A 24,535-nucleotide genomic window follows, 5' to 3' on the forward strand; every position below is an offset into this window, starting at 1 on the left:
ATATATATATATATATATATATATATATATATATATATATATATATATATATATATATATATATATATATATATATATATATATATATATATATATATATATATATATATATATATATATATATATATATATATATATATATATATATATATATATATATATATATATATATATATATAGATATATGTGTGTGTATTCGAAGGGGTAATTTTTTTGATAAACTCAAAGCAATTCTTTGCAAGAAGAATATTATGGTCCGGAACATTGTTTTATATAGGAGAAATTAATAATCTATTAATAATTTTATACATAAATTTTTTTTTCAATCTAATAATTTTACGAAATAGTCGATTTGTCGCTTATATTGTTAAATTTTGAAAATGCAATGCGGTATAAGGTTTCTATGCGCGTTAATTCACATTTATAATCCCTAAGCTATCTCATCTAACTTTGGCGGGTCTAACTCGATGAAACAGTTCTGATCAACGTTTCCTTAATTTCATTAATAGATTAAGACGAGATACAAGATCATTGCGCACCCGAAACCCGCGGAATGAGATAACTTAGAAACTGATCGCCATCGTCGGAGAGAGAGCTGCTACTTAATATAAACTTTATCTATCTCCAATTGCAATTGAATCTCTTTTTGCTATAAAGTTTGTAATTTACGAGCTGTAACTTAACATTATTTAAACAGAAGTCGACTATAATATATAATACAGAAAGAGAGAAAAAGAGAGAAAGAAAGAGAGAAACAGCACACAACCACAAAATAAATATAAATAAGATTAAAACAAAGACTACAACTTCGAAAAATTTTATTACGTCGCATTTCATTATATATATCGAACAATTTCTTATATCTTACAATTAGGTTGGACCTTATTTTTAATGAATGATATGTCTCTTTGTGCTTATCAGAAAGAAATATTACGTTAATAAATTGTGTAATTATCATAATAGCGTGAGTTAGGTTAGTAACATTTCTTTTCGATAAAGTTATATTAATATTCCCGTTTCATCACGTCTTCTTAAAATATTTCTCAACATGAAACAGATATTATTCATCTTTAATATCCGATATCTCGATGATGAAATATCTTCCCATTTAGAAATGCACAGATATAAAAAGGATATAATTATTTTAAAATTGGAAAACTTAAGATTCGTATTTTTCGACGTTTTTTATAAATTTATTATTTTCTCAATTTTTTGTGAACTGCTGCAGGGTTATATCAAAACAACAATTGTATAATTCGAATATTATTCATAAATGTTTTGATGAAACTATAATACTTCGTATACGCGTATGTATTTTCTATTAGAGTTTTGAAGAGCGAATTTGAATTTGGTATCGAGTACATATATCTGTATTAAAATCTTAATTCTGAATATCTCACAAACTCCTGAAATTCTTACCCTTAATTTTGTATTACCAGAAACTATCGAAGGTAGTCAGCTCTGCATAACTTAGAGGAATTTACATTATATTTGAACATTCCAGTAGGCGAAAGAAGCGGATGAGAGAGAGATAGAGGGCCTCGCACAATACTTGAATCCATAATTTGTCCTTTTCCGGAGTTTTTACTGATTGCATATTTTGCGTAATTCTAGACTTTTATCTACTGCAGCGATTTCCACGAAATCAAATTAACGATTGATCAAATCAATTGAAGAGAGGAGTGTAAACCGCAACTGACGCGCCGCGTGCGGTCCGTTTGTTGCTCTCGTATTTCCCGTATTTTTATACGCGGATTTTTTCGTTAACGAAAAAAAAACACAGAGATATATTTGTACGACGGGGATATAAATAATTCAACTGTGCCTCTATCAATTTTTGTCCGTAATTGCGTCGCTATTTAATGTCTCCCACAACTTTGTTTTCTCTCGCAAGTTCTCTTTTGTTGGCTATAAAACTCGCGAAAGACGTGCCTCCCTCATCCACTCCTTTTCGTACTTTTCACCTATTTTTCATTACTGTGTTCGCGCGGTGGACCGTGAAGCTGCGAGCACGGGATGAAAAAAGAAACAAAGAGAAAGTTCGCCTTACTTCGTCATTAGAAAGGAAATTAACGTCTATGTTAGCGTGCTCATCGTCGCCGCTTCGTATGTGCGCTCCGTTAAATTGCTTGTTGAAACTCATTAAAAGGGTTACACACACGGGTTGTGCGCGTACCTAACCCGTTAAAAGCGAGGCGTCGTTATCGAATATTGACGCGAGGGTTGTCCGTCGGCGAGATACGATGTACGATATTTCGTGAGTGATTTAATTGTATCATCGGTCATCAGTTGATACACATGCGTCTCGCAAACTCGCAAAATTCGCCACTTTTCATCACGAAAAAATTTTGTCCTCGGTATCCCTACGCAAGTACTGTCCCTTCAATAGAACCAATGATTTTGGAATGAGAAGAAAATAATTACATAATTCGATAAAAAAAAATAATATTTTTATCTTCTATCATATCTTTTATTTGAAATATATCAAATTGTTATAAATCTTCATGTTTTTTGCAAGAATCTCTGAGGTTTTATATTACAAAATAAATCCTTTATCATAATAAAATATTAAAAAATCAATCGCTACCACATGAAAATGAACTTTATATTGCGTACATTTCTATCCATATGACGTCGCCAGATGCCAGTGATAAATATGATGTTGTTCCTTTATCGTTATCGCGATGTACATACGATATTTTCTGGTCGCCACATTGCTATCATCGCACCACACTACATAGTTCACCTGACTTGTCGCGCGCTCATAAATCATTTTTATTTCTAACCCAGTTTCATCAAAATCCGCTGCGTATTGCGGATTAACAATATGTTGTTTCAAATTAATTGATTAAATTGTAATTGCGGTTAAGCTGTCTAGAATCTAAAAAGATTCGTACTTAAATGGACTCCCCGATTAAATTTCACGCTTCATGGCATCGGAGTGCCATGCGTTATAATAATTCGATATTCGAAAGTTAATTTTTATTATATTTTGTTTGTTTAATTTAATGAGAGAAAAAGAGAGAGAGACGCGCCATGATTTGGAGATTCGTTGTAACTCTGTAACCTTTAATATGGGATAATTGTTTATCGATCAATAATTGCATAACATTAATATTATCTATCATGGTACAATCGATGAGAATGTATCGCATTTGTTTGCTGCTGGGTCGAATTAATGATTGGTTCCGCATGTGTTATGCGAATTAATTATTAGGCCTATTTCACCTTGTTACGCTACCCCTTTACGCGTGACCCCTATTACAAAATACAATATGGTATTGTAACAATATACACAATGTAAGAATATTTTTAAATTTTAATTGCACACACACATGGACCATACAATCTACGTCGGATGGATAACAATGTAGGTCAAAATAATTAAACGTATCGATACAATTTGATATTTCGATCGGTTTCATTTCCGCTCGCTTAAATTTTTTTCCCGGTCTAAAGATTTATTATATTGTTACACACATTATATTGTTTGCGAACAGCGATTCTTATGAATAACGCGCTCTTTTGTATGAGATGAAAAGGGATAGTAAAAAATTTTCAACAAGCTTCCTGGGACCAATTAATTTTTATCATAAAATTTGTGCGCGCGTAAACAGAATTTGTTGTTAAGTAATCTTGTTTCTATACATGGTGTCCTACTATTTGCGAGCGTAATTTTAATGACTACTAATAAATTTGTAGACGATCCGTCGTAGATGGATATGTCACTATTTCCCGTAATTTCTCAATTCAACATGTTGCGTATCTCTTTGCAAGTAAATTCAAAATCAAAATATTCTGTTAAAGGAAAATTTAAAATAAGCTTAACCGAAGGAGATGATTCTTTTATCTTTGTCTTGCAGTCACTGCTCCAAAACTTTTAAAATTTGCTAAAAATCTTGCATTTAAACTATGTAACTCGCAACTGAAAAACCGTTTCAATATTTAAAAAACTAATATCGAACTTTCAGTTAATCGGATTATGTGTTAAATGTGCGTTCTCTACGAATTTTATACAGTAAAAATTTTATGGAAAATATATTTGAGCGCGCGACGTATAATTCAGTTTATCCGGATTTTGATATTTGTTTTTCTTCAGATCCAATATTAAATATAATGTATGTTTTATGTATATAAATATATAAATCAAAGCAGTATTGGTCGATCGCTTCTCGCGTTTTTTAATTTTATAATTGTACACATACAAATAGAGATGATGTATCGTTAATAAAAATTAATATCGATAGAAAGAGAGAGAGAGAGAAAAATACGCTAGAGAATCGCTCGAAATATCGCGTTAAATTCAACTTGTCAGATACCTCGTCGACTGGAACTTTCATAAAAGTGCTCTAGCGAGATTAGATTAGTTGATTGAAATTCATCGAAACGAGGAAATTATGTGGGCCGCTGTATCAAGATCATTGGAGATACTCGTTGCCTTCTTCGAATACTACACTACCAGGTAAGATCCTGTCTACGTGTGCGTATTTTTCAGAACGAGACGCATTTGCCTTGCACATTTAGATACAGATACGGCTGATAGGCGTTGCAAGGTATCGCAATTCGTTATTTGTACGATAATGGAAAAATCTATATATAGGGGAATCTATATAAATTTGTAGCACGCTCGGTTACGGATTAAAGTCTATTCAATTTTTTTATGACGTATATTTACAGAATATATGTGAAAAGCAGATTAAAGAATGATATTTGAGCGATAGCAGAGTTGAAAATAAAAGTACTGCCTATACAAATGTTTTAATGCGTATATGTATCTCGGGCCTTTTGTAATCTTTTTATAGAAATCCGAGTGTGTTGAATTTTCTTTTCTATTTTCTATGTTATTTTTTAATCTAATATCTACTTTGCTACTTTAAGCAATCAGATCACTTCTTTTTTAAACTAATTAATCTATAGTTTTACAAGCTTTCCTTTTAAACTTCTAAGAGTGAGAAATTGTATATTTGAGATGCAAAGTAAAACTTTCTATACAAATTAAATCTATTAAAATCCTCTAGAGAATCCATAAATGTGAGAAAATTGAGATTGAAAATAGGAACAAAAATTCGACTCGCAGGAAAGCTTGGAGTTATTTTTTTTTATAAAACATTTTTCAAAAAGTCAACGCTTCGTAAAAAGATCGGGTTTCTTTTTTTTCTTTTTTTTATTTTATTTACAAGGTAGCTGAATTTATACACAAAAAAACAACCATACATAAACAAACACATAATATAAAAATATAGTTAACTTTGTTTATTCGGTTTTTGTGATGATATTATTTTTTAAAATTATACTATCTCTGGTATTCGTTTGGAACATATATTCACCATTTTTTTTTAACGCACCACCGAATTCTCGTCCTTAATGAACGCGGACAGAGTCGGGGGCAGTTTATCTTTCACGACGTGACCTTGCATGGAAGTGATTTCTACGTCGAGTATAAACACGGATAAAATAGCATCGTGCGGGAGAGGTTTGAAAGAGATGCTTTCATCACTTTTTTTGCGTCAATGCGACATTTTTAGAGCTGCATTTTTATAAGATGAAAATGTGTGCAACGGTAGGGTTAAGGGTCAGAGAAGAGCGCGGATATATCAGCGTTCGATCCTCAAGGACTGTCTCGCCTGAGAGCACGAACAATTTCGGAATATTCATCGGTGTGGCTGTTCTCGATTTGAAAATATCCGAGAGAGAGCTCGGCGGAACGTCCTTACGAACGTCCTCGGAAAGCTGTCGTCTCAGTTTTCAGTATCATAGGTGCCGTTTTGCGACGACAGAGGTAATTTTTGCTCTTTCGCCGGAACTCTTAGAAATAAGAAAATTGCCGAATTTGCGCGCCATTTGCGCCATTCTTTTGGCAGATATTATATTTTTTTTTATTTATTAAAACGCGTTTGCGACGTGTATTTTGCTGGAAATGTTCCCAAAAATGTTGCCAGCACAGGCTGTTGTGATGTTTAAAGCATTCGAAATAAAACGCTGAGCTTATATGACACACTATTGTCAATCTTACCTTCTATTACATGAAATATCTTCGTCGTTTTTGACGATATAAAATAAAAATTGCAGGAAGAATTTACGTGCTTCAAGGAGATGCAAAACATAATTAGAGAATCTTTTTTTGAAATTGCAAAAAATATATACTGTCTTTTGGAATTTCAAGTTTAAAAATTATCACTTGTTGAGAGACTTGTTTTTCTATATTTATTGTGTTTTTATTCAATTAAATTTTTATTTTTAATTATAATTGAGTGTTTTTTATATAGTGTCAACAAAATTTACAATATTTCATTATTTTGTGTTCTAATATTGCAAAAGAAATATTTTGAGAACGATTTTAGAATAGCTTGATTTTGTGACAGTGCTGCGTAATCGAATCGTGATGTTAAGATAATATCGCCAGCAGCGATTCAGCAACAGATTGGACACATACGTGTGCATACTGGAATAATAACGTCGTTAAATTAATCATGCATTGTCGTCGAGCATGTTAGGGAATAACGAACAGGTGACGCCGCGAACCAAATCGAAATTACGTTATATAAATCAAGAATAGAATGATTGTGACATTATATAGGGTGAATCACTTAAAATATCACAGATGTTACATGCTAATATTTCTAAAACTGAACGAGATATGAAATCCTTATTTTGAAATCTTTAATTTCACATGTTAACTGCAATTACGAAGTTCCATTTTTGCATCGAATGCCCACTTCAATATCAAACAGTCGCTGGAAAATAAGAATTTCATATCTCGTTCAGTTTCAGAACTATTAGCCTGTAACACCTTCAGTGATTCACCCTGTATATAATTAATATCTTGATACCTTTCCATATGAAAGATCAACTGATCTTTATTTATCGAGAAAAGTATCAAATTTGACAAAAAAAAAGGAAAAACGATCTCATATTCCGGAAAATTTATTTGATTTTAATAAGAGAAAAATATAACATAGAAAGGGACTAATACACGATAACAATTATCGACAATTTTATTTTTCTTTCTCTTTTATGATCAGGATGGATTAATATCATTATATAGAGTATAATTCTATTAAGAAATCCTATAATATGTTTTTTATCATCACAGTTTTGACATTTGCAACTTAATACATTTCTAAAATTACTGTAAATGCATAGCTTAAAAGTAAAAAATACGTTTTATATTAATAAGGAAAAATTCTCTCATTTAGAGATTATTTCTGTATAATCTATATATATATATATATATATATATATATATATATATATAAAGTTAAATTAATTTCTAAGAGAATTTTTATATTCGCGGGTTTTTTTGGAAAGATTTTTCAGCAAGAATTAATTCACAATTTTTTTTATTTCAAGCGGATTGCAATAAGGTAAACTAATTACGGATAAAAGTAGTAGAATTTAACTAATTGGAAGAGTTAAAAATATAATTACGCGACAATCTACAATATATATATATATCCATTCTTAGATCAATTATTACTTATATTACTTACTTTTATAAGAGTTTTATGAGAGCTGGCTGGCTTTTCGCGTGCATTAAACGAGAACAGCAGCGTATGCGCCCCATTCTCGTTCTTATATTATACTTCGCTTGTAACTTTATCGATTGACTTGTTGGAGAGCGCACACACATGTGTCTGCACGCAGGGTTTTTAATTTCCTGAAATACCATATCAGAATATCAGACAGAATAATATAAGCCTCTCCTCATTTTTCTGCACAAAGTAATTATATATTATATGCAATTCTATAGTACTTTACATAAATACACTTTAATCTTTCATAAATTATTTTTATTATTACGTTGCTGTCTGCATACACTTACAATTTTTTATGATCAATCCAGCATATTATGCGCATAGTAAATATCTGTAAAAATATATTTTTCAGATACATTGTGTGTCTGACAATGCAAGATTCTGGATACGATTCAGATTGCGATTTGAATTGCAAGATATTTGACATAAGATTTATTTATATACTTGGATGCCGTCAAATTTCTCTTATACAAATTTGAAACTCGAAGATTGGGACCTGTAGCGTCGGGGATATTGATATAAAAACCGGCCAACTACAGATAATAATCCCGCGAAAGTCTGTTAGGGTAAAACAAATACTATCAACCGCATTCTATCGATTTCCTCGCATATGTGTGCGCGCACCTCTATCTTTAATATGGTAATGTACATAATGTGAACCAAGAAAGAGGGAGACCAAGAGAGAGAGAGAGAGAGAGAGGGAGAAAGAGCGAAACACATGTTGTCCCGGCTGATTTAATATCAAAACTTTCGCGATATCGTCCATGAGATCGTATATTGTATTCCGCTATGTTGTTGTTCATTTATCAGTACACGTACCTACCCATTTTCGTTGCCGAGTTATACTGAATTCCTAACATATGCATGCATACATGCGTATATACATATACGGAGTGCCGTAATTCCGCAATAATGCGAAGTCAAATGTGGCTATTGAATATCGATAGACATTCCGCGGCCGCAGCCGTAAAAGGTAATATACCTTAAGAAGGGAGCGTGTGTTAATGACCTGATACGTAATCGATTGCAAATGTAAACAATGTAAAAGGATGATATATTTGCGATTATATCGCATAGATTCGAATGTCACCGATCTCTCTCTACTCGAGAAAGAGAGAGAGAAAAAGAGAGAGTATTTTTCCGAGAAATTTAAATAAAGTTGAAATAGGCGACGTATCTCGCGTGATAATAATGCATACCGATGATGGTCGACTCATTAAAATTCTGCACGCGTCGCTCCCTCTCTCTAAAAAAGCAATTGTATCAATAAGTGAATATTGATATAATGATAATGAGATTCAGTCTTCTGTTCCCTCCTTCCCTCGCGTTGCGGTTATTTATTTATTTACGAGATTGATATAGTTTTGCGTACAAAGTTACACATACGCATCAAACGAACACAAGTTTGAAACGAACTTTATACTCACACCACAGGTTGAGAAAGGAGTAACGGAAATAGATTTTAGTATGATCGATGTAATTTATATATCATCGACTATTGTGTACAAATCATCGATAAATTAGAGAATAATGCGAGGAATAATTTTACGCCTTGCAATTATGAGAACGGACGATTCGACATTTATATCGACGTTGATAAAATTATTAGCTATATTTCTCTTTCTATATATAAACCTTCTATATCTAATGAAACTTTCCGCTTTAATGAACGAGAGAGATGGCAATTAACTCTCAACGCACTCCAAGTATTTAAGCTTCTTCGTGCTCGGTTTAGCTAGACATTGTGTGAATGATGTTATCACTTCTCTAACTATGTACAATTTCCAACTATTGTCTCTCGATAGTATATGATATTAGTATGGCATTACTTCTATATGAGTCCTGAAATTACAATTCAAATTAATTTCACGTTGGTAAACATTCTTAATCGTGTTATAATGCACGCATTTCTTTTTTTCTTCTTTGTATATGTGGAGATATATATATATCTTTTCTCTCTATCTTAATTTAAGATTGGTAAGCGATGTTTTATACGACATTAATGTTATGTATGTTGTCTCCGAAATATTTTGTGGCGCAATGTTTTTCTCCTTGTCTTGTCCGAACTTTGTTTCCGAACTCTATCGTTCTTCTAAAGTGTATCTGTGTACGTGTGCACGTTCAGTTAATTAATTAATCACTGATCTCTTTTTCTGTTTCATGCCCCTCGTTTCGATCGGAACCTCGCAGAGCGCAATTAGAGTAAGTATGAACCGTGTGTGCGAGAGTTAAAAATGTGTGCGACACTTAAAGGGAAGGTCCAAAGGATTGTTTTATATACTCAGCTCTGCTTTATTTAACTTTTCCTTCTGTCTTCTCTTCCATATCGATTGTCGCTATTTTGATTGCGTAAGTAGTTGCACCTCGTTCACATTTCTATCACGGTTCTCTCGTTTTGCCCGATGATGACATGAGTATCGATGACCGTGTCACGTCGTTTCTATTGTTTGTTGTAGCTCCAGCGTTTGCACAACTCTATTTCTCTATCTTTATCGATCTGTCATCTATCTATCTGTCCGCTATTTCGTATTGTGTTTCTTATAATCTGCCATAGAGCGAGAATATATATATTTCTTTCTATTCTCAAGTCCAATTCGATCGGTCAGTTATTGGATTTATCATCATTCTTTACCCTTTGGAGCGTTCTATTTTTCTTCGCCTGCATAAATACACGATATATATACATAAATACATTGCCTGCAGTCTAATAGATACGATAGATTTTGTTTATACGGTCAGCAGCTTGCTGGACCAACAGCTTCTATAAAATCAATGTTCGACGTAGATAAGAATTTTCTATTATTTTTCAAGTTTTTAGTTTGAAATCTATACTTATATGTGGGAACTCGTATAATCTGGTAGGAATGTCAAATCGTATGACAGCAGAAAGGGAAAATAATTATTTTTAAAATTATTTTTTAAATCCGAAAAAGAAAAAAAAAAGTGTTTTGAGTAATCTTGCGAAATTAATTATGATGCGTGAAATTCTATCTGCCGGGAATGCGATTTCTCAGACGAACTTACGTTGCGTTTTCGTTTATTCCGCTTGAACGCGGATTCGCGTATCGCGCTGTTCACCGCGCAGCAACAAATATACGAACGCATGCCAGCAAATTCTGCCACTATAATAAATACCGCTTTTATAAATATGACAAGAGGTGCTTACCTCTTACATGACAAAAATGCCTCTCTATGATTCTCTCATCTGTTGAACGAACGTAAAAGCATCTTTAGACCTATCTATTGTTATATTTATCCAATTTATCTCTGTACAAACTATAAAACTCGTATATTTTTTATTTTATTTTTTAAAAATAATTTTAATTTATATAGATTAATGAGATTTTGTTCACCGAATTAAAAAAAATAACATTAAACATGATATTATTATAATTAATAATTTTTTTGGATACAAAACAAAATCACCTTCTCTTTCTCATGATGTTAAACAAGGTATTATTACAAATAATAATTTCAATAATTTTTAGGTACAAACCAAAATTATTTTCATAACATTAAACATGAGATATTATTATAATTAATAATTTTTAGTTAGATACAAAAATAAAACTTACTATTATATATCTAACTAAAAATTATATGAATATAATGTCGTACTCGATGTCATTTTAACCGTAAAAATCAGCGACAGTTATAAATGCCGACCGATGTTGCAGGTGTCTCGTGATGCATCTTTCTATACATCGATAACGGAGCACTCCGCGCGGATTTCTTTTTCATTCTTATTTATGAGTTATGAATAGAAATTTGCAATAAATAAGGGGACACCGTCGCGAATCCAGTAAAATACTCGCTGTGAGACTTCTCTTTAATCGGATAAAAAATAAAAAGAAATTTATGCGGACGTATACCTTTTTCCCTTTATGTGTATATTGCGCTTACGGGCGAAACGTAACGTTTCGTGCTTTTAGCGACGCTGTGATATTATAAGAACGCGCGTGATCGTATTTTTTACGATATCTTATATAAATAACGTCGATGTCGAACACATTTAAACATATCGAATGATGTAATAAATAAATAAATGATATAATAAATTTGCGGATTATTCAAACACATAAATTCGAGATTATGAAATAGCAGCCGAACAAATATAACGGATGTAAAAAAGTTTAATTGGTGCTATATTAATTCGTATTTATATTAGCGAAGATATTATTTATTCATTATGTTCCCTAAAAAAAAATTTAATTATTTTATCAAAATTCGATTTATTTAAATGATACACATTAATTTAATTATTTTATCAGAATTTGATTTATTTAAATGTTACACATTAATTTGCATAAGGTGCCAATAGATTATTCTTCGATATACATTTATAGAAATGGAATGGAATATCTCAAAACTCTCTGGCTGATTTGGACTTGACTTTTCTTTAGCGAAAATGTTGAGGAAGATCATTATTTTTTGCAAATTTCCAATTTTTTTATCGTATATATGTTTGTTAATTAAGAGTTTATTAATTAAAAGTTCTCTCTAATTAAAATTCTATTAAAGTAAATTTTATTTGCGATTAACCGGAGAAAATAATTTTATTAACATTTTGACTTTATAAAATTTAATTTGCGAAAAGCTCTTATTTTTCAATCAGTTTATGACTCGCAAATTATTGATGCTTCGGCTTTTTCGCTAAGGAAAAAGTGTCTGCAAATTGACCAAGGAATTGGCCAATGAAATTATTCTAGAATATCCTGTGTGTGTGTGTGTGTATGCAATCCATTAAAAATATTTTAAAATATTGAGACAACTCTCTCTCTTAGAAAAATGACAGGAAATCAACATTTTTTTTTTTTTCTTAAAACTTGATATTTTTTTCTATTCAATACAACGAGAGATGAGAGCATTTTATAGTTTTCGTATCAAGCAATCTCAGCTTGCATTTGTATCGATTTCTTTCCACGTATGTACGTGCCGTGTATTTATTTTTCTTTCTTGCCACGGCTTTTGTACAATTATGAACGCTCTGCGACTGAGTAGTAAACAGCAACTATTAATACAAGCCGGAGACATGACATGTATCGGCTTGCGATTAGCAATGTACATGGTAGTTCGCAGTAGATGCGACAGAGAGTAAATTGAGCGATAAGACTTATCTAGATCTTATTGTTATAGAGTTATCGCCTATTGTGCCTCTATAATGTAACGTCACCAAAACGTCGTATCGCTAGGATATACGCTAGGTTGTTGATAAGCTTGTGCATGAACGGGAACGAGCGAGAGGTACACAATGGCAAATTTCACGTCAATCAGGTATCTCTGTTATAGTGTTGTCACTCGACAACGATGGCAACGTTTGTCTCGTTAGACAGAACGTTTTCGCGTCGATTTAGCATTTCGAAAACTGAAATGCAACGAGAAATTGTCGGGTATAAGCAGATTATAAATGTCATTACAAATGTATGAAATGGAATCGAATATTAAACTGATAATCGCTTGTTACGTTTTACATTTCTAAAAATTTATCGATTGAAGTATTTATAATATTTTTGAGAATTTTAACAAAAACATTTGCTTTTAGAGAGAATTTTGTATGAAAAATTGTAAAACTGCCTCTACCGTTCTCTTGAGAAAAATTTTACGTAATATAATATTGCGTAAGATTATCATGAGACTTGCTCTTTGTAGTAATTATAAATATGATAAAATAAAGATGAATATGTGTCTCACATTGAAAACTAGAAATTTTTGGTCATCAAATTCTTTAATTATAAATTTTGCGAATATTAATAAGATCTTTGTAATTTCTTTTTTTACAATTTTAGTTTGATTTTCTCAAATTGCGATGGAGCATCTCTGAGGCCTGAAAAATTGCATAGAAGGATTATTTCTTTTCTTAGATTCTTTTGGTATTTGATTAGTTTTCAATGAGGTAATGAAACAAATAAAATACCAAGTTTGTTTTAGCGGCGCGGTCTCTCTAGGCGATTCCTACTTCTGTCAAAGGATAACGAGAACGATTGAGCAACTAGAGATGACCGTAATTCTCGTCGTGAGGGTGAAAATAAATACGTGCGAATAACGGCGACAAATTTCACGTGTATTTTTCAGGACGACCGGTAGTCCCGCCAGCAAATCCCCGGCAGGTGGTAGCGGTGGACCCACAAGCGGCGGCGGAGCCGCTGGTGGAACGGCGGCGCCAGGTAGCGGCGCCAGCAATGCCGGAAGCGCGGAACCCCGTACACCGACCGCCGGACCGCAAAACAAGCAGCTACAGAACGTTAAGGGAGAACACCCCTCGGTAAAAGACTCTAGATTTTTCGCCGTTGATTAGAGGGAAAGAAGATAAAATGATGAAATTGGCTCCTCCAAAAGTTGTAATTTTAAAAAATCTTATTTATTTATCAATTTCTCGGTATTTGCAGATGATAGAGAAGGCTTTAGTTGATTAAAAAAATGGATCATTATTTTTGCGTCGTCACACAGAATCGGGAAAAATTGACGAACCAAAAGATCGTCATCTCACCCTCTTTTCCCTGATCGAGGGATCATGATGTAACGTGACGTAAAGAAGTTATAAAAATGATATTAATTGTAAAATTGCGTGGATGCGATACATTCTTGTATCTCAAACAGAGACACACGAACATAAAATATTTAATCCTTCTAAACATCTTTCTTCTTTTGCAATGTAATTCGATTTTAAGAGAAGATCGCATTTTAGTACAAACTTTAATCTAAGTATTGCACCTAGAAGTGAAACGGAGGGATCCCGAGACGTGGTTGTCTTCTTTAAAACGGAAGAGGCAATTGTAACGATCGCGCTGTGTGTGTGTGTGTTGCAGAAAGCGTTTCTACAAAGCAGGTCTATTTCCCTGGTCGACATGTACATCGATAATTCGGAGCCGAGCGAGAATGTCGGCCAGATCCACTTCAGTCTCGAGTATGACTTCCAGAACAGCACGCTTATTCTGCGCATCATACAGGTTGGTATATCGAAGTTTCCGTTGTACACAATTTGATGCGCCAGAACTTACCTCTCCGAAACTTACTCACCAGCCGTTTATTTTGCTATTGAGCCTGTTTGCACGCGTCGGTTGCATACGATCGGAATATTACTACGATCGCGCAAGTATAAAGATGATGATGATGATGATAATAATAATAATAATAATAATAAAACAAAGAGGAAGAGAAGATAATATTATGCAGAGGATATCGATTGTATTGGTACATAAAGTATAAAGATACATAATCAAAATACATTAAATTAAAATTGAAGGCATTTATCATATTAACAGCGTGTTTTGTAGTTAATGATACAATCGGGAAACCAATAATTCTACATGAAAAAGTAAGTCGAAAATGTTAAGTAAGTTTTTTTTTGTACAAGGTTTTGTTTTCGACAAAATAAACTTTGAAAGTTGGAAAATTGATAACACATTAAGTTTTTTTGTGCTTGAATGACTTCTAACGATCTATTAATAATTATAATAATCTAATCGATCTATTAATAATTATAATAATTAATTTAATAATTACTGAATTTATTTCAACAGTGATTATTAAAATGTATATATGAATGGATACATAACATGCACACAACTATTTTAAAAAAGTGAAGTTACATATATACTTTATATATACAAGTTTTCAGTGTAATTTCAATTATCATAAATTATTTTTATCGAATTGTTCTAGCTTTATATTTATATATCAATAGTCACCGTCGATATAAAAATATGACACTAGACCATTAGAGACCATTCTTAAAAGAACGCAGACATGTTATCAGTTTTTCAAATTTTAAAGTCAAAATTTTCTCACGTGAACAAAAACGTATGAAACAATTTTATTCTATATTTTTAACTTATTCATTGATGTAAGATCATTATTTTTTTGGTTGTATCTATATGCGTGAACGTGCATCATAGTCGATTTTTGGACGGTGAGGACCATCCATAAATCGGCGACGAGACACCATTGTGCATCATTGTGAAATGTGGATGTGTGTACGGAATATTCTGCAAAACTGGAACGCCGTACATTACTTTTCTGTTACATAGTGCAAGGACTTTTGAAACTGAAATGTGCTACAGTCGCAGGAAAAATAGCACGTTCAACGCGGCGGCAACTTCTCGTTGTAAACAAACGCATAAATTACGGAACGCTGGATTTTTCGTCTCGCGCGATTTAATCCGACGTTAAGTGTAACACACTCGGCCACCGGTCTACCGTTCTTTTTGCATGGCAAGGATTATCGTGCCAAGAGATCTCACGTCAACAGTCGGGCACGTAGTATAGCATCGTCTCTACCATATTTGCGCGATTATACTTTACATCGTACGCGGCGACCAAAATATTGCATTTTATACAATAGTCTTCAATAGGTTCAAGTTTTAACGTATAATTTCTCGAACCACTAAAGATATATTTGTAGAAGAATTGTATTATTATTATATAAAAGTGTAATATATTAATTTTGGGTGGAGTTCCGAATAGGTGAACCCTCCGATTTTTTTGAAACTACACTATTTTTTGTATTTTTGAACGCTGATTACGAATATGATAATGAAAATTTGCGACAAGGTCATTTTCAAGGTCAAAACAAAAAAACTGAAAAAATATAACTTTTTAAATATTATTTCGATAAATATTGATGTAAGAAAAAAATGTGTCAAATAAAAGTTGTAGTTCTTGTAAAAATACATCATTTATGTTCTATACATTTTTTGCGTAAAACTGAAAGTTTTCGAGAAAATCGATGTTAAAGAATAAAAACGGCAGGTGAAGTTCCGAAAAGTGCTCACCTCTGATTTTTTTGAAACTCAGTATTCTTACGTATTTTGATGCACTGATTACGAATATCATAATGAAAATTGGTGCATCTCTCATTTTCATAGTGAAAATCATGAAAAACCCATAACAATTTTAGATCTTACAGAGAAAAACATTTTATGTCCTATTAATTTTTACCGTACGATAGTTTTCAACAAAAACGATGGAATCTAAATCTTATATCTGTTCTCCCATCTAAGCATGTACTTTGCAGTACATATACGATTCCACATGGGTTTACAACTTTCCACGTAGAGCGAGGTTCCACGCAAACCTATTTGTCTAGTTTTTCGGAACTTCACCCGCCGTTTTTAGTCTTTAACATCGATTTTCTCGAAAACTTTCAGTTTTACGCAAAAAATTTATAGAACATAAATGATGTATTTTTTTAAGAACTGCAACCTTTATTTGAAACATTTTTTTGTTACATCAATATTTATTGAAATAATGTCTAAAAAGTTATATTTTTTCAGTTTTTTTGAGTTTTGACCTTGAAAATGACCTTGTCGCAAATTTTCATTATCATATTTGTAATCAGCGTTAAAAAATACAAAAAATAGTGTAGTTTCAAAAAAATCGGAGGGTTCACCTATTCGGAACTTTATCCTTAATTTTATGATGCTATAGAAGTGAGGATATAACTATATACAGTGTGCTACTTTCTTTTTTTAGCGAAAAATTATAATGAAATCGCTAAGTATTATCGCACAGTTTATTAAAGAAGCACATGCTAGTGAAAAAAGCATTATTTTTCGCTCAATTTGCATCCGACCTCTTTTCCTTGGCGAATTTAATCGCTCCGTCGTTGAATTATTTAATAGAGAACTTTGGCGAATATATGATGTGTTGTTGTGAGTTGTATTTTATATTTCTGACATTGGTGCATGAAACTATAAAAAGATAATATTAAAGAATATTGATAATACGTGTGTAACGTGAGTTTCTCACAAGGCCTTTCTTTCTGTTTGGGTAATTCGGTTAACTTTAAATTTTGTTGTATTTTCTTCGCAACAGGCATGAATTATAAATAGCTCGCAATACACCTCGATGAAAGTGGAATCTTCCATGCTTTCATCCCGAAAAATTTCCAATTTCGCGATTTTCTGTGTTTCTTTCGTGTGAAAATTTATTGGCATTACGGAAAATTCAACCGTGTATTCACATCGCATTTATTCGATGTGTATTATGTCCAATATCATTATACAAGCTCGAAAATGGAGGCTTTTTTTACAAAAATTCATATGTAACGCACATACACGTATATAGAAATACATGCAGAATGTTATACAATTATATCTGTAAATTACAGCCACGTTTTCAGTTAAGTTTCATCCGCAAATTTTTTTGTCAATTTGCAGGACCGACTTTTTCTATTAAACAAAAATTTGATCAAGGGAATTTTATTCCTACACGCTTCCTTAATTTTTAATATTAGATAATTTGACAATTATGTATTGTATAAAGATTCTCGTTTAATTAATGTTTATTCAAAATTAATTCGTAAGGATTAATTTGCAAGAAATCATTCATTTTTATTCAATGCTTAAAATATAAAAAAAAAGAAATTTTTTTTAAACCTTCGTACAGTCTTCGTATTTTAAATGCGCAACGTCGTTCATCTCGGCGAGTTTGACTCGTCATAATGACATTACGAAGTTGGGGAAGACGGCTTCTGACAGGCGAATGAAAAATGATCGTTCATCTCGCGGCGCGAGGATACCTCCAAGGTCACGGTCGAGAGGCTTTCAAACGACTAGACTTGAGTGACTTTTACGAAAAGTTGGGAAGAGCAGCACCTTTGGAGCGAACCTCTTTTATAGTTTCGCGAAAAACACACGGGCGGCTATCGAGGTCGTTACGAGCCGTTCTTATTGATTGCCCCACGTCCGTGTACCTCCCATTAACACAGCATCTACTATGTCGCGCACACAAGAGAACCGCTTACAATCTGTTAAGGACGACGCTAGTTATATCGCACACAGGTACAAAGCCTGTTGCGCGTTACACAATTATTGAATTCTCTTATCTATAAACTGGAAGAACCATCGATAACTTTGTAAGACGTTCGCGTGATGGAGACAAAGACATTCGATAGAATTCGATGCATCAATTGCCCGCTATTTAGATTCGCGAAGTCATTGAATATTCTTTTGGTAGCAGATTCTCTGACTCTAATTTAAGTCAATTTTTCTTTAGCAAACATATCGAGGGAAATCATGATTTTGTGCAAGTTTCCTTTTTCTTTTTATATATCTATCTATTTAACTACAACTCAAAATTTTAATAAATTAAATTCAAAAATTCTGAAATTAATTGAAGAATATAATTTTGTTAATTTTTTGACTCTACAAAGTTTAGTTTGTGAAAAGATTTTCTCTTTTAATGTTTATGACTTGAAAATTATCGATATTTTATTTGACATTTACGTTAGGTAAAAATTATCTTTAAATTGGCCAGATAATCTGCCACAAAAAAAAGACATCCGGTGGTTTTACACATTTTACATAATGTTATAAACGAAACATACATAATAGCCATTCACAAGTATATGTAGATATTACAAACGAGGTCGAATTGTGATACTGGCATTTTTTATCTCTATTCGAGGTATAGAGATTATCTCGGAAACAGTTAAGTTGCATACTCATGTTAATTAAATCTTTTTTATTTATTCTAGTGTGTAGTTTATACACTGCACATAACATGCACTGTTTTTTTTTTTACCATTTCTTTTGTTACACACACATATACATACACACTGTATATAGTGAAATAAAATATTTCTTTATTTATTTCAAAATTTTGCGATTCATGTCACGACGAATGATGTCACTTAGAATGACATTTGCAAATGTTATTAAATTCCATTCTTTTTTAAAGAAGATATATATTGTCTCTTCTTTTCTGCGAAAAATTTCGCAGGCGCTTAGCATTATACCAATGAGAAATCCGGTCTTGTTTGTAAGATTATGCAAGAGCATTATGCGTAAAGATTATGCAGAGACTTACATCGAACCTCGCTTTTCGTATAAAGAAGTGTCTACTTTAAAGGTACACTAAATCTGCATGTCTCGCGAAAGCTTCGGAAGAACATCGTCGAAAGCTTCTCGTTCATTAAAATTCCTATTTATCTCTATATATCCGATTGTGTTTCAGGGTAAAGATCTGCCGGCGAAGGACTTGTCAGGTACTTCCGATCCGTACGTCCGCGTGACGTTACTACCGGACAAGAAACACCGACTCGAGACAAAAATCAAAAGACGCACGTTGAACCCGAGATGGAACGAGACCTTTTATTTTGAGGGTGAGCGCACGTGTGTTCGACAATGCTTCTTGTATTAATCCACTTTTTTCTGAAAGCGATTTTTATGAAACGCGGCCAAAAAGTTAGACGACATTGTCTAAGGGAATTGCAGCGAAATAGCATAGTGGCCTGAGAAAATTCAATTTAAAAACACATCTAATAACAAAATAGAAGCCGTATATATATATATATATACACATAAATCTCAGTATATTTCATTTTTTTTTTTTTACGTAGACTAGTAGAGTTATGTTGAAATATACTTGAAAATAAAAAATACGATAAATTTTGTCAATTATATCTCCATTATCATATCGATACAAAAAACAAATTGCTAAAATTATAAGAACACACGTAAAATTAAATTAGGTTCGGTAAATAGGATTATATGGTAATTTAATAAAGCCTACGCTTTACGCATTTATGTCTCGACAGGTTTCCCCATACAGAAGCTGCAGAGCAGAGTACTACATCTGCATGTCTTCGACTACGATCGATTCTCGAGGGACGACTCCATAGGGGAAATGTTTCTGCCGCTTTGCCAGGTAATTTGCCGAGAGGCGTCCTCCTCCTTCTGGTTACCGCTCTTGCAATTTGCGCGGTTCAATTATTACACGCGGCTTAAGGGATTCGCGTGACAGGATACGCAGAGAATCTGACGTGTTGCGCGTCGCACGTCTCTGTTGCCTTACATCTGTCCCGGAATCGGATCCGTAGATTCTTATCCCTTAATTATTATCCGCCTGTCGCGAATGGAATTACCGTCTAACGGATGAACACATATATATATACACAAAATCTCAGTATATTTCATTTTTTTTTTTTTTACGTAGACTAGTAGAGTTATGTTGAAATATACTTGAAAATAAAAAATACGATAAATTTTGTCAATTATATCTCCATTATCATATCGATACAAAAAACAAATTGCTAAAATTATAAGAACACACGTAAAATTAAATTAGGTTCGGTAAATAGGATTATATGGTAATTTAATAAAGCCTACGCTTTACGCATTTATGTCTCGACAGGTTTCCCCATACAGAAGCTGCAGAGCAGAGTACTACATCTGCATGTCTTCGACTACGATCGATTCTCGAGGGACGACTCCATAGGGGAAATGTTTCTGCCGCTTTGCCAGGTAATTTGCCGAGAGGCGTCCTCCTCCTTCTGGTTACCGCTCTTGCAATTTGCGCGGTTCAATTATTACACGCGGCTTAAGGGATTCGCGTGACAGGATACGCAGAGAATCTGACGTGTTGCGCGTCGCACGTCTCTGTTGCCTTACATCTGTCCCGGAATCGGATCCGTAGATTCTTATCCCTTAATTATCATCCGCCTGTCGCGAATGGAATTACCGTCTAACGGATGAACACGCGAATTGATTGATTACTTCGGAGAAATCACAACGAAAAAGAGAGAGACAGAAAGATTCGACGAGAATGCGCTTCTTGAATTTATTGAAATAATTATTTTGTCCTGAAATAAAGTTGAATTATAAATATATTTGCAATAATATTTTTTTATATATAGATATCCCGTGATACAACCGGAAAAGTAATAATTTTAAAATAAAGTTTATAAAGAATTTATTCTACAATTTCGACATTTTTTCATCAAAAATCTTATTTTTTCTCGATTACACCATTAGTCATGAAACATTCTGTTATTAAACAAGAAATATTTTATCAGTACAACAATACCTTTTTTATTTCAATATTTTTTATATGTCATGTAATAGAAAACTACCCTTAAAACTTATTGTTTGAAGGCGAGATAATCATGAGTTTAAATTGAAATATACTACATAGATGTAAATTATATAAGAAAAAGATCTTTTTTTATAAACTTACAGAGAGGTTATTTTTGAATATGCGATCGCTTATTAAACAGAAAAATTTCATCAATAATTCAAGAAGTAAGGCCAATTGAGTTTCTGCCAGTTATTTTTTATTCGAGAGGGAGTACGAATGAATGAGTTTTAATTCACTAATCCGGCGGTGCCGGTGGACCATTTAGCAGCATAACTCCAATCTGCGGTATCAATATTACCGAGAGAAACAAGTTATAATTTGCACGCGCAATAATACGTGGGAGACACGCGCGCGTGATAATTCAACGCGCTGTGCACATATTCATTTCCCAGGAGCAATACCTACATTTACATCGAGGATCAGACATTTCGTGCATTTTCGTATCACATATATATAGAAAAATTTAATAAAAAAAATGCTTTATTGATATTAATGCTATCATAAAAGGCATTAATAATATTAGATAAATTAAGTTATATAAATATATATATAAAAATTGTATGCTTTGTAAATATATAAAAATTATATGTTATAAACTATAATAATATAATGAAAACACGAGACATTAATGATATTATTTATGCGAGTGAAATTTAATTCGCTAATCATGCTGGCAGAGCACTTAGCAACGTAACTCCGGTCTTGTATCAATATTATTATTGCGGAAAGACGAGACACTAATAATATGATATGCATGTATGCTCTAATAAGAGTAATAATAATTATAATTAAATACATTGTAATCATATAAAGATTCTTCGTTTTTTTTTTTTTTATTTGGGAACAAGTGCTTTAACAGTGAATTGAGTTGCTCAAATTGGTCGTATTCGCGCGATTCGAGACGTCTTTATATCGTAAAAACTTTGCATTTATAATTCGCAGAGTACGATAGCAATTAATTATTACATCCATATGTGACCGCTTGAAATAGAACATGTATAATTAGTACACGTTCGCCGCATGCTCTAATAAGGGACAAACGTGACGAAGGTAATAATGATAACGTGGCGAACGTTGCCTTCCCCTATAAGAGACTGTATAATTTTTCATAAGGACATGTAAACACGCAGACACACATACGCACGCACGCGGAAACTCTTGGTTCTGTCTTGATTTTATTATTTCTCTATTACCGTCGTGAAAAACCATGCATTTACTAATCATAGAATTAATAATTTATTGAGAATAATTAATATAGATATTAGAAAGATAATTTTTCTTCCCTTTTGAAAAGTTTGGGCTTTGATTCGCTATAACTAGACTGAAAATTCTACAAGATAGATCAGTAACATGATACTGAAAACACAACAGTTATCGGCAATATTTCGCGGATTTGTCGTAGGTCGATTTATCGGAGAAACCGTCGTTTTGGAAGGCTCTTAAACCACCGGCTAAGGATAAATGCGGAGAACTCCTGTGCTCGCTGTGCTATCATCCGAGTAATTCCATATTGACGTTGACTCTCTTGAAGGCGAGGAATCTTAAAGCTAAAGATATCAACGGGAAATCAGGTAACATTACATTGTTCGTACGTTGTCTTGTATCGTCTAAACCTCTTCTTCGAAAAATTGTACTTTTCTCAATACGCACTTTTTTCTTTTAAGAAATTTAAATACAACTTGTGTGCGTTATAAATATAACTAAACATATTTTTAATTAATATTTGCAATTTCCAGATCCGTATGTCAAAGTGTGGCTGCAGTTTGGTGACAAAAGGATCGAGAAACGCAAGACTCCGATCTTCAAATGCACCTTGAATCCAGTATTCAACGAGGTATTCTCCTTCAATGTACCATGGGAGAAGATTAGAGAATGCTCTTTGGATGTAATGGTGATGGATTTCGACAACATTGGACGAAACGAATTGATCGGCCGGATTCAACTCGCAGGTATCTTGAATTTTTTTCGATAATAAGCGTGTTTTATAGAGAATTCATACTATATCTCTATCTAATGATATCTGTATTTCAAAAGGAGAAACGATAGCGAAAGAGACATAAATCTCTTAAAGATATATATATAAAATATTATTAATAAGAATATATTTGGAATATATCTGTTATCTGTTGTATTATTCAGTAATTTGAAAGAAATCTCAAATATCCAAATTATGTAGTTTATTCCTGCAAATATTTATTAAGTTTGTCATACGTCTGGACTGCCCAAAATTTCAACGTTTGTAATTTGTCGACGATTAAAAGAAATTTGAAATTTTTTTTTCAACCGAAATAAACTAGCGTTTTTTCCCGTTCGTTGATCAAACGTCGAAACATTGTAGGAACAGATAGCGACGGGAAATTGGAATCCGGTGTTCAGTGTATTCATTTCGTAAATTCCTTTCCAGGGAAAAACGGAAGCGGCGCGAGTGAAACGAAGCATTGGCAGGATATGATCACAAAGCCGAGACAGACCATCGTGCAATGGCATCGCTTGAAGCCCGAGTAAAGGGGACGAGGTCTACCTTGATCGACGATAAATGATATTCTAGTCGAGCGAGTCCCTTCCTCCCATACTCTTCCCATGTGCACTGCGCTCGTCAAAGTTACGTTAACGAGGCGACCTTTTCCTTTGCTCGATAATCCCCGTAACAGATATTTTCTCTCCCTCCTTGTACCATTCAACGAGACTGTACTGGATGTATTCCCCCCGCATCGCACTTATTGTTAGGGCACTTAGCGGACGCTGGTCGTCGAGCAGCCGTGCCGATCGAATCGCGTTAATCGCGATTAAAACGGAAGGCATTTTCAAAGGCGTTATTGTTCGTTGTTGCGAGTCATCGTGCTAACGAGTGATAACGACGAAAATTGTCTTATCGTTGGTAAAACGATGAACCGTCAAGAGTTTCGGCGCGAGACGGAATGTTCTAAACGCATCGTTCGATACCGTCGAGATAAGCCACGCTTTTTCGAATTTCTTGAAGAAAATTATTAGTCGATGGCGACGATGGCGGCGCATTAAGAAGAGGAAGAGAGTACCACAGCTACGAACGAAACTCGGTCTTCCGCCGTAGCGAAATCGGAAAGCTTTTTACGTCAGGCGTTGCTCTTTTTATTTTCATGATCTTCTCTGCTCTTTCCCTCCTA

At 33.3% G+C, this 24,535-nt stretch overlaps 1 protein-coding gene across 4 annotated transcripts in view; it reads left to right on the plus strand.

The window, feature by feature from the left end:
• Window positions 1-24,525, plus strand: part of LOC115238088 (synaptotagmin-7) — a 101,778-nt gene extending 77,253 nt beyond the window's left edge. For 2 of the 4 annotated variants that reach the window (XM_029811640.1, XM_029811641.1), the window contains 8 exons: window positions 9,726-9,737; window positions 13,608-13,797; window positions 14,342-14,482; window positions 19,491-19,638; window positions 20,074-20,183; window positions 22,795-22,963; window positions 23,129-23,341; window positions 23,797-24,525. In XM_029811640.1, coding sequence (XP_029667500.1) covers window positions 9,726-9,737; window positions 13,608-13,797; window positions 14,342-14,482; window positions 19,491-19,638; window positions 20,074-20,183; window positions 22,795-22,963; window positions 23,129-23,341; window positions 23,797-23,897 — 1,084 coding nt within the window. In that variant the 3' untranslated portion in view covers window positions 23,898-24,525. Of the gene's footprint in view, window positions 1-9,725; window positions 9,738-13,607; window positions 13,798-14,341; window positions 14,483-19,490; window positions 19,639-20,073; window positions 20,351-22,794; window positions 22,964-23,128; window positions 23,342-23,796 lie in introns of those variants that run through there. The other 2 variants (XM_029811638.1, XM_029811639.1) reach the window with 1 other exon arrangement.
• Window positions 24,526-24,535: the final 10 nt, after the last annotated feature.

This window comes from Formica exsecta, unplaced genomic scaffold, assembly GCF_003651465.1.
Source record: "Formica exsecta isolate Colony F162 unplaced genomic scaffold, ASM365146v1 scaffold32, whole genome shotgun sequence".
Lineage (NCBI taxonomy): Eukaryota > Metazoa > Arthropoda > Insecta > Hymenoptera > Formicidae > Formica > Formica exsecta.